The 10,635-nt window shown below is 46.2% G+C and overlaps 4 protein-coding genes across 4 annotated transcripts; 1 reads left to right on the top strand and 3 right to left on the bottom strand.

Moving 5' to 3' along the window:
• Positions 1-1,167: 1,167 nt before the first annotated feature.
• LOC108093656 (death-associated inhibitor of apoptosis 2) lies at positions 1,168-3,667 on the bottom strand. Its single transcript, XM_017193831.2, has 3 exons — positions 3,115-3,667; positions 1,748-2,777; positions 1,168-1,684 (listed from the first exon to the last, which is right to left on the bottom strand). The coding sequence occupies exons 1-3, from the start codon at positions 3,484-3,486 to the stop codon at positions 1,596-1,598; spliced, it is 1,491 nt and encodes a 496-aa protein (XP_017049320.1). The 5' UTR covers positions 3,487-3,667; the 3' UTR covers positions 1,168-1,595.
• A 250-nt stretch (positions 3,668-3,917) lies between these two features.
• On the top strand, positions 3,918-5,081 carry LOC108093660 (thioredoxin domain-containing protein 15). The gene is made up of 2 exons (XM_017193840.2): positions 3,918-4,051; positions 4,109-5,081. Exons 1-2 carry the CDS (start codon positions 4,024-4,026, stop codon positions 4,969-4,971), a joined length of 891 nt encoding a protein of 296 aa, XP_017049329.1. The 5' UTR covers positions 3,918-4,023; the 3' UTR covers positions 4,972-5,081.
• Positions 5,027-9,397, bottom strand: LOC108093658 (myeloid leukemia factor). Its single transcript, XM_017193834.2, is given in 6 exon segments — positions 5,027-5,695; positions 7,028-7,061; positions 7,064-7,230; positions 7,781-8,309; positions 8,365-8,585; positions 9,227-9,397. Coding segments are annotated over 6 exon segments (1,128 nt in total). The 5' UTR covers positions 9,283-9,397; the 3' UTR covers positions 5,027-5,574.
• Positions 9,398-9,491: 94 nt separating this feature from the next.
• Positions 9,492-10,490, bottom strand: LOC108093661 (trypsin alpha-3). The gene has a single exon (XM_017193841.2). It carries the CDS (start codon positions 10,488-10,490, stop codon positions 9,708-9,710), a length of 783 nt encoding a protein of 260 aa, XP_017049330.1. The 3' UTR covers positions 9,492-9,707.
• Between the last annotated feature and the right edge of the window lie 145 nt (positions 10,491-10,635).

The following is a 10,635-nucleotide window of genomic DNA, read 5'->3' as shown; positions in this document are numbered from 1 at the left end:
GAGCCATTGTATTCGTTGCTTTGTGGTGAAACACAAGAATCACGCCACTTTCTTGCAAATACCCGAAAATACAATGGTTGTTTCCAAATGACGTCATTTGGGGCAGATATTATCGAAGAACGAGGATTTAATCCGACATTTAAGGTTTTTTTTTTTTGTTTGTATTACATAGAATATAGTTAAAGAATAACTTACTTTATCTTAGATACAAGGGCAGATTCACCATCGAATTGGATCATTACTACCTTTCGAAGATACACAAAAAAAATTTTTACAAATATATTTCATGGGCAACATGGAAGAACAACTTGATCGACGTCTAGCGATCAATGAAGGGATGAAGCGAGCAATTCTTCAAGACATGCAGTGTCTGGTTCATGAACATCATGCGATGGTCAGGTTGTTTAAGAGTGCTTTAGAGCGCATGCCAAATGATGACTATAAAGTTGTCATAAAAGCAGATAAACGACCATCTAAAACACACGAAAGGACATTTAATGCTCCAACAATAGACGAAGTCGCCATCCTGATTGTGAACAATTTGATGAATGAGGAGATACATTATCGGGTTTTACTCTTGATCGAAGATAATATATGTGTTACCTCATGTGCGGTAATATATTAATCAGGTTAGAATGCCAGCGCCAAATCGTGAAATGAATGAGGCATTTAATCGAGAATTAGAACGGGAACGTGAATATGATCACCAGGAATTAAATTTATTAGTTCAAGCGAATGTACCCCTGTTGAATTCCCAACAGAAGAAAGTTTATAATACTTTAATGAAGGCAATCGATGAAGAAAATGGTGGTTTATATTTCCTAGATGCCCCTGGTGGTACTGACAAGACATTCCTCATGTCATTAGCTTTAGCAACTGTTCGGGCGAGATCCAACATAGCTGTTGCAGTTGCTTCTTTGGGAATAGCAGCCATATTGTTAGAAGGATGCCAAACGGCTCATTTAGCATTAAAATTACCGTTAAATCTTCAAATTATTGAGGAACCAACGTGTAATATTGCAAAACACTCGGAAAAGGCCAAAGTTTTAATGGTATCGAAATAAAATTTTTCCTTTTCATATATAAAACAAAAAAAAATTTTCTTTATCTTTTAAACACCAAACGAAGTTTTAGCTAAAACTATCGCCATCTGGTGGCGGAACGGAGTTCGCTGGGTTTACTAGTATATTCATATTTCGCAGTTGCATTTAGTTGTGTGTAGACCTACTATCAGCGGCTTTTAAACATGATCAACAAAAATACATACATGTGTTAATACGAGTACGATAACAAGAAATAAGTGCTCTGCGGTCGTGCCGATACATTGATACCCTTTCCTTTTTCAGTGTGAAATAGAGAGCTGTCTAGTCGTATAATGTCTGGTCTAGAAGGCGATAGTTAGTAACGACAGCTGAGCTGACAACCGTAGCTAAAGTAAAAACACATAGCTGCAGTTGGCCAAGTACTTAGTAGACGATTAAAGGTATTCCATTAGCTAATCACCGGATTATTTGAACTTCGCTGTAGTGGTTTGTGTGGGTGCATTCAATCGTTTCACTTAAAAACTAGCTGATAAACTCGGTATGGTGTCCGCTTCACGAGAGGAAAGTGCGCACAAAACCCTTTATGTCGGCTCGGCACATGGGGCAATTGGCCACGCTGGGAGCGCACTGGTTGCAGGTGGCTATTTGGGGGAATCAGGAGACTAGTTACAGCTCATCGGAGAAGAACTTTATTTTCGACTCACCCAAATGGCCGCAGGGCAGGAACACCACGCCCACCTCCTCGTCCAGGCACACCTTGCACAGGCGCGCATCCTTCAGCTGGCGGTTTTCCTCCTCCAGCGACAAATTCCCATTGGGCGCTGCGACCGACATCTTTTGCAGCTGTTCCGCGATCTTTGTGGTTTCCGCAACTGGCGTTGCTTCATGGTTGGCCGGGATGGAATCTGATACTGGCTCGGCTGCTGCTGCCTTGCTGGTGGTGGCCTGACATGTTTCCAGGAAGGGTGCACTTGGCTGCGGAGGCTCTCGCACCTCCAGGGCAGCTTCAGCGCCCGCCTCGTCGAAGATGGCATGCAGCAGTTCGTCCAGCGTGGCGAAAGCGCAGCCGGAATTCGAGAGCTTGCGTTGGATGGCGTTGCGCACCACTCCTCCATCGATGCCCAAGGCCAGGGCCTCCTTGGCCGGCGCCTCGTCCATCAGTGCGTCCGCCTGGAGGGATGGAGCAGGAGCCGTTGCTGGCGGAGATCTGGCGTTGGCTGCCGCGGTCTCCAGCACTTCGTTCACATATGCCGGACCCTTGGCCAGCAGCACAAACTGGCACTTGGGTGACCACTTGGCGTGTTCGTGCCAGGGCTCATCCTCCTTTTGCCAGGAGCGCAGACCAATGTTGCAGTGGAAACAACGCACCTGGTCCCCAATCTTCTGGTAGTACAAGCCAGCTTGGGCCAGGGCATTTGCGGGCTGGATATTGGCGATGGGCCAATCGGAGAAGGTTCTCATTCTGGCGTCCACGCAGGCGTACTTCGGACGCTGCGGCAGGGTGGTGGGTTGGATGCCCAGTTCGTCTAGGTTTTTGCCCGCGGCAAACTCGATAAGCGGACCCATTTGCACCCGGGGACATTGCGGAAAGAAGCGCCGGTGCTCGTCGAAGGCGTTGTCGTTCTTCTCCCACTTGGCAATCACTCCGTTGCACCATACGCATTTAACGTGATCTAGGCGGTTCAGGTAATAAAAGCCAGCTTTGGCCAGAGCCTGCGGTGTGATGTTGGGATTCTGAAAAAGAAATACGAGTTTTTTGATTAAACAGGAAAAGAGTTTACAGAATATGGCAAGGGTATCGGTTAATTTCTTAAAAAAAAGGTTTTGTTTAGTTAAAAATACGAAGTACTTTAAACACTGCGTTGTACAATATAATTTATATCTGGGATTTCCCATGGGGCCTATGAAAGCCACTTATCAGCTACGTAAACAAATGTATTTTTAACTTGACTCAGGGGAAGGGGAAATCTTGCAACATAAAACAAAACTTGATTGCAGTCCGTACGTTTTAGTGAATCACCATCAGCAATCGGGATCCAGAAAGCTAGCGGTTCCCGAGCATTTTACTCACCGGCCAGTCCTTAAAGGTCTCCAGGCGGTTGGCTTCGATCAAGAGATCGGGACATGCGCAGGACGTCGGGCTGTCCACCATGCTGTTGCCCTCCTGGTCATTCTCCTGGCTTCTAGGGACATTTCCGCAGTGATTCGGGGCCAGCACCATGGAGCAAATGGGCGACGAGCGACGATGGCGTTCTGCCACCTGGTCGCCGTATTCCCAGCGGTCGATGCGCACGTGGCAGAAGTGGCACTCTGCCTCCAGCCAGTTGCCCGTGGCAAAGAATCCATTGACCACCAAGTCCTCGGCGGATACTGGGGCGTTCAGGGGCCATTCCCCGAAGGTCGCCAAGCGAACGCTCTCCAGCTCGAGGCGCTGTTCCATCATCGCGTCGCGTCTGGTCGGGCTAAGCGGATCTGGATTCGGATCCTCACCCTCCAATGATGTAATGCCCCCAGCGGAATCACCAGCGAACGCGAAGCGGAGGAAAATAAAAACAGGGCAAAAGAAGAAAAGTAAACTTATTGATCCCAGAGACAGTGTGACCGGAGCCCACGAGGATGCCACCGAAATGTGGGGCAATGGAAACACCAAAGCATACGGCCAATAGGGAAACAATAATATACAAACACAAAGTGTAATCAGTTAACTAAGGAAAGCCTTCGTTAGTTAATTTTTTTAGGTCATTGATTTAAATAAAAGCTAATTGCTTACAAAATGCAATAAATGAATGACTTCCTGCTATGTGCCATAAATGTAGTATCATATAGACTTATTTCAAGGTGTTTACTGCTTACACCACTTCTGAGAAAAAAAAAGCCAATTTGAAGTACAGTATATAAATACAAATAATTGTTCTGGTATTTTTGTTAGCTTTGATATGAAGCCTACTATTCCAACAGCTGTTTTATCCAAAGACAAAAAATGCAACCAAATTTGTTGTTTATATTTTGTAAGTCATTTTTGCTAGTCCAGGCCATTTCAACAAACATTAATACGAATCTTACAGTGCTCTTCGCCACACAAGCCCAGGCGGAGCTCTCTGGTTTGCTGAGTGCCCTCCACTACTTTGGGCTCTACTCCAATGGAACCTCCGACCTAGGAATATCAAAGGGCCAATGTCACTATAGTTTCGAGACATTCGCCCTGCTGGAGGAGCGGCGAACATGTTCCCCGGATGACAAGTACATCCTGCATCTGACCCAGTTGCCACCGGTGCGGAAGCCACCCATTCTGATTAAGTGCCTGCAACAGGAACCTCCCGAGAATAATGGGTCTGCGCCAGAGCCTGGTTTGCTGATTATGCGCAGCGCAAAGGAGATTGTGAGCCTGCTAAAGCCCATCGGCAATGCCACCAAGCGCCACGAGCCAGGCAGCTGTGTGGTGGTCCACTTTTGCACCGCCTCTAGTTTGGAATGCGCTCGGGTGGCGCCATTAATAAATTTGCTGCCCCATCTGTTCCCCACGCTGCCTATCGCATACGTGGATGCCTACGAATTTGGGCGCTTTAATGCAGAGTTTGGCATCGTGTCGCTGCCCACGCTAATGATCTTTCACCAAGGAAGGCCACTCATTAAGTACGATCCCTGGGGGACAGATTCGGAAAAGCGCAGCTTTGGATGGTTCATCATGCGGCACACGAATGTAAAACCCGTGGATCCGCAGGTCACTATTGATCCGAAAAACGTCTATCCCTATTTGTCTAATGTGCCGCTCGTGGAAACCGACTACTACTTGGGCCTGGCGTGGGCCTTTATCCTGGCCTGTTTGGCCAACTACCTGCGACAGACTGTCTTCTGGAAACAGCTGGTCGAGATGGTGCAGCGCAACTGGCGGGAATCGGAAGAGACGCAGATGGAGATGGTGGATTAGTCAGTTAGTTAAATGTAGCTCCATTTAAGTTTGATTGAAAAAAGTACGCAGGGGGTTCACTAATGTAATGCAATTACCGTTTAATTAAATTCACATCAACATTTACTTAAGCCTTACGAATTACATGTATTGGGAATTGGTAATTATAGTGTTTTCTATGTTGTGGAGCCTTTGAATCGCTTGTGTTCCCCTTACACGGCATCTGGTCTCCGTAATTTAAAGCTTAGTGGCTAACAAAATCTAGAATCTTGAGAATTAACAAAATAATTCCGAACTTATATTAACGGTTTTATATATTTTCCATTACTTTCCTTCAATTTTCGATTATGTGCGAGAGTGTAATGATTTCGGCGTTGAATAGTCACATTGGTTTTAGGTAAGTGTATGCTAGTTTTTCTGCATCCTAAGTGCCCGACAAATGAGGTTGGAGCGAACGCAGGACAAAACAGAAAACGACTGAAGAAATAAGTATGATGAAAGTATTTGAAATGGTTATCCCGCTGTTACATAAAGATGCTCTGGAACAGGACCAACGCTTGCTTCCATATGTGTGTTTGAGTGTGCGGCTCGGAAGATGTTGGCATGAGGCTGATTACGCTGCTACTAATGCTTCTTGCCGCGCTTTCCCGCCTTCGAGGAGTTGGCCGCCTCGTCTTCAGCGTGTTGATGCTTCAGGGAGCGCTGCTGGCGCCTTGATTGGGCGGCATAGGGATGTGGGTGTATGCTGGTCGGGGAGCAAAAACAAACTCTCATTAGTTAAAGCGTTATTGATAGACTTAGACAATCAAAACAAATAATACAAATAATCATCCGTACACAGGCCAATTCGAACGCAAGTGGAAATTTAATGGTGACGGGAAGAGAAGGGCAAAGATGGGTGATGTGAGCAAGCGAGTGATGGAGTCGTAGGATTCGGAGGTTTCGGAGGCGCAGCAACAGCAGCAGCAACAATGTTAGAATTTTGACTAGCGTAGATGGCCAATTGATTCGTCGAGTGCGGCTCTCGCAGATTGTGGACTACGGATTACGGATTGTCGAGGCTCTTTCGGGCGGGTCAAAATGCGAGTATGCAGACAGAGAGTTAGATGTGTGTGGGAAGGTGCGGCCTTACACGTAGCTTGCGGCCGTAGTGTTGCTCTGCCGTGGAGAAGAGGAACGGAGATGTGGCGTTGCTGCTGGCTCGAAGTTCTTGTGGCGATGAAGCGGTGGCGTTGCGTTGGTGGCGCCTTCGGTTAGTAGTGGTGCATGTGGTTACGTCGGAGCTTGTGGTATCTCTCGTCGTGGTTTTGATTTTGTTCATGTTTTGTTATTGCGCGCTTTCCCACGGCCTAAAGCCTGCCCAACCGACCGAGGGGCACTAGTTGCACGATAAATAAAGTGAATAGTTCGGGAAAACAAACAACTGCAGTGCATTCTAATTCAATAACACAAAAAAACCAGAACTTAAGGAATACAAAGTTTTTCTAGAATTAAGCTGAAATTAATATTCACTCGCGTATCGAACTAATAGGAATTTTGATAAGAAATTAAATAAAACTTGGCACCGCACAAAAAACACGACCGATCGTCGAAGAGAGTTTGCTTTGATTACATGTTATTTTTGTCTGGATTAGCATAAGTTTCGGTTTTTGATTTATAGTTCGGCTTCCGCTCTACTTGCGGTGGTACCGTGAATTATAAAGACGCCAATCTCTGCATGATTCGGAAAGTACAAAATGTTGATGGAGAAGAGAAGAGAGAGCGAGATGTCGTTAATACACTTGGGTAAATGGTATATTAAAAGGTCAAATCTTGGCTACCTAGGGAGTCTGTTTATAGTTCAAAGACAATAATAGCTGAAGTCGTGTTATTGTTAAGAACAGACAGTCGTTACCATAGAAACCTCGAAGTTATTTTTAAATCGGACAACAAATCCTTTAAATTAAACTTCGGCTGGCCGAAGAGGTCACTCCTGACTTTGTTAGGACTTTATAAGCAGATTGGAATGATGTAGCCATGAAACGTAGTCTATGTTAATCCCAAATCGCCGGCTCCCGCCGATCTCAACTGAACAAACCTTGCTGAAGTGGACACCGTGGCCAGCGGCGAGGAGGGGGTGTCCGCAGTGGGCGGCGGGGAGTGGCCAGGCCATGCCCATGGCCGTTTCGCAGGTAAGAACGACGAGAGCTCACGTGGTTATTGTTGTTTCCGCTGCTTAGATCGTAGATAGCTGGCGAAGATGTTGCTGCTGCTGTTGATGTTTGTGTTGCACTATGGCCACTGGGATCGATGTCGTAGTATGGAATCGAGTCGAAGAAAAGTTGGAAAAGATTACAACAGTACTTTTGGGGGTCGGGGTTATGCTAGCTTGGCAATCCAGTTTATTCAACGCGGGTCTTTCGGACGCTGTGAGTGGGTGACAGGTCATGACGAAAAAAAAGAGTCGTGGGCAAAACAAAAACTAAACAAACGAAAGATGTTGAGAGCTTAACTTGCCGCCTACCTCTGTGCATTTTATGATTTCGATTCGATTCGTTTCGTTTGAACGCAGTTTTGGGAATGTAATTAGCAGAAATTTATAGTATGCAATTCTGTTTCTGTTTTATCGGATAGTTAGTAAAATATACTGTATGTACTTTAGATTTAGTAATTATATCTGCAAGTAAATACAAACGTTTCAATTTAGCAACAGTTGTGTGAGGGAGTTGTGGTTATTTGGGGGAATCGTTGGATCGGGCTTCAGCAAAAGCTATTCGGCTAGTCCTAAACAATCACGCGCACGGAACAGGGACTCGGAAAGTGGACTCTAGGGGTGTCCTCCAGCACTTACCTGTTCAGCGGTGCCGTTGGCGCAGCGGGATAATGGCGGCCCGCAGAGGAGCGAACAGGAGGCTGCTCCTGGATCACACAGTCATCGTCCTCGTCGTCATCCTCGACTGGCTCAATGGTCACCGATGAGGTGTGGGCCGCCGGTCGGGCGGGCATGATGGCCTGCATCCCACCGACACGATGTGCTGGCTGTCCCGCTCCGCGAGTGGCGCGCGATGTGAACTCGCGGTCAAACTGCTCGGCCTCCTCCTCGTCCAGATTGATGAACTCCTGACGCTCCTCCAGCTGTCCGGAGCGCATGTCCTGCTCCTTCTCAATGATGTGAGCTCGCTCGCCAATGTGGTGGCCAATTGCCATTTTCTTCACGCCGGTGCGAGAGTCCTGAACGGTTTTACGAGTCTCACGAACACCACCTGGTCCTGTTTTGGTGCTGGTGCTGGCCTGATAGATCTGAGGGCGGCCATCGGGACCCGAGGACATGGTCATTACGGTGCTCTGGCAGAAGGAGGCACCTGGATTGGCTCCTATATCTGAAAAAATCATGCTGAACAGGGTTTCCCAAAAGGAGGTATTCAAAATACGCACCAGCATTCAGCAAACGATTGAAGTTGGGCATCATGGGCATTCCGAAGAGCCCCATGGCGGGCATGGCCGGCATTTGAGGACGCTCCATCAGAGCGCCCTGCTGGAAGCCAGGGTCAAAGGGCGAGACCTGCATAAAAGGATCCGGCATGAAGCTGTTCATCAGGCGGTTCATGGAGCGCATTTGCATGTTCATCGCATTCATGGTATGGTTCATGTGATTGCTGCAAAGAATTGATAAATGCTCAATTAATCTTGACAATTTTTGGTTTACTCGGGCTCCATTGGTCGCTGATCTAATCTGTTACTAGTTGATTTTCGTTTGCGTTTGTTATTCATCTTGAACCGAGCCTAAAAATAGTTTTTACCACAGCCGAACCGAATGATTTCTAGCCAGATACAATGTCGTGTTGATAAAAACGTCGCCTGCTGTATAGCTTTAAAAACCGAGGGTCCGATTGGCTACTCATAGGTCACTTTTTGTGGTTGGCCTTATCTAGAGACCAAGTGAGAGGGGGAAACCTTTGAAATAACTGACGCGGGTGCAGATTTTCAATTGCATTTCCCTGCGGTCGCTCGATTCAAATTATCGATTATTACGTCTTCTCTTCACGCATGCTGCACACACACATACACACTCAGATGGTAACTTTTAGGCTTCCTTCTTATTGCTGTTATTTAAGCCTTAAACATGCCTGGACATCTAGTTAGATGTTTATTAATAATTAACCCCCTATTTTACAGTTGCTTGTAATACTTACACGCCCTAAAAAGGCGTCATAAGACGCACACGTATGGAAATAAATGGGGCTTCTGCAGGAGCGCCGCATGATTTTTCCACATTTCTCTACGTTTTCGTACTTACTTCATTAGGCCGAGGTCGTCGTCAAAGTCCCCCATTAACGCTCCGAATAAAGACATTTTCCTGGCTTAATTATTGGCTTGCAGTTGATTGGGATTTTCTTTTTCCGTGTGTAGAATTTTCACGAAATTTCGAGTTTTTCTTATAAGTGTGGCCAGTGCAGAATGATTAAAAAATAACGCTAAAATTAGTATGCCAAAAATACTGTTTGGTATTTATCATTGGTAAATACCATTATAGATTTTAAAATGAAATTATACGTTAACTATTGAATTGCAAAAAACTTTTTTAATACAGAACAACACAAGTTAAAAGTCTTAACACTTAGTGGAACGTATTTCAATTCTGTCTTTTAATATATTTGATAATACTATATACGAAGCGGTGTTCTTATAAATGCTCATTGTGTTTTTATTAATTTTGTAAAGTAATATTTTGTTCGTTTAATTTGTTCGCTTTAAGCTTTTATGTTTTTAATCTCTCTTTAGAGATATTGTTCCGCTTGCTCCTCGATCCAAGCGGTGTGGGAATTGACGCTAGTGTAGACTCCAGGGAATCCCTCTCGACCGCAACCGACGCCCCAGGACACGATGCCTACAAGTACTCCGTCTACAGTCAGAGGGCCTCCAGAATCGCCATTGCAGGTGTCCTTTCCACCTTCTAGATATCCCGCGCAGATCATCTCATCGGTGACCGTGTACTCCTTGGTTAGGTACTGAGCCCCACAGGTGCTCCGCTCTACGATCTCCAGCTCAACGGCCCGAAGCAAGGCTGGCAAAGCCTCATCCTCCTCGGTCCGCTTGCCCCAACCGCTCACAATGGCGTGAGCTCCTGAGGGAGGCGCCTCCAAGGCCACCGCAATGGGTTGCACCAGAGTGGAGTAGTCCAGGGGCTCTCGGGTGATAATCAAACCGATATCGTTGACATACGTCTTCTTATTGTATCCAGCATGGGGAATCAACTTGCTGACCTTCACGCCTTGCTCCTCCAAATCAGCGATCGAGTTCTGACCAGCAACAATCCTGATATACGAGGCATATCTTCCCTTAATGCAGTGGGCAGCAGTAATCACAACTTTTGGGGCGTAGATACTTCCTCCGCAGATATGGAGCAGCATGTAGGTCTCCAGGCGAACAGAAACCTGGTAAGGATAATCCGAGATGTCCGCCTGATCGCCACCCACAATGTGGGGATTAATAAAGGCGGATTCCGCGAGAATTACCAGGCCAATTAAAGCCACAAAAAACAACCCCAAGCGCAGCGACATTTTGAAACTTAAAAGTATGGTTCGATTCGCGCTACTTATATAGGGCCAAAGGCACCTGCTTATCACTTATCACCAAAACAACGAATTTAGCGATCATCCCCGATAGGTATATTTTGGATTTTCATAAAATTCTGCAACGATATCG

Source organism: Drosophila ficusphila, unplaced genomic scaffold (genome assembly GCF_018152265.1).
Source record: "Drosophila ficusphila isolate 14025-0441.05 unplaced genomic scaffold, ASM1815226v1 contig_414, whole genome shotgun sequence".
Lineage (NCBI taxonomy): Eukaryota > Metazoa > Arthropoda > Insecta > Diptera > Drosophilidae > Drosophila > Drosophila ficusphila.
The sequence above is the reverse complement of the archived record's forward strand: the minus strand, read 5'-3'. Positions and strand labels throughout refer to the sequence as shown.

Coding starts and splice junctions, on each gene's coding strand:
- LOC108093656 (XM_017193831.2), bottom strand. CDS start 3,486: ATGATGGAACAGCGCCTCGAGCTGGAGAGCGTTCGCTTGGCGACCTTC. Junction 2,778..3,114: donor AGACCTTTAAGGACTGGCCG/GTGAGTAAAATG, acceptor TTTCTTTTTCAG/AATCCCAACATCACACCGCA. Junction 1,685..1,747: donor CCTGCCCTGCGGCCATTTGG/GTGAGTCGAAAA, acceptor TCCCCCAAATAG/CCACCTGCAACCAGTGCGCT.
- LOC108093660 (XM_017193840.2), top strand. CDS start 4,024: ATGCAACCAAATTTGTTGTTTATATTTT. Junction 4,052..4,108: donor AAATTTGTTGTTTATATTTT/GTAAGTCATTTT, acceptor CGAATCTTACAG/TGCTCTTCGCCACACAAGCC.
- LOC108093661 (XM_017193841.2), bottom strand. CDS start 10,490: ATGTCGCTGCGCTTGGGGTTGTTTTTTGTGGCTTTAATTGGCCTGGTA.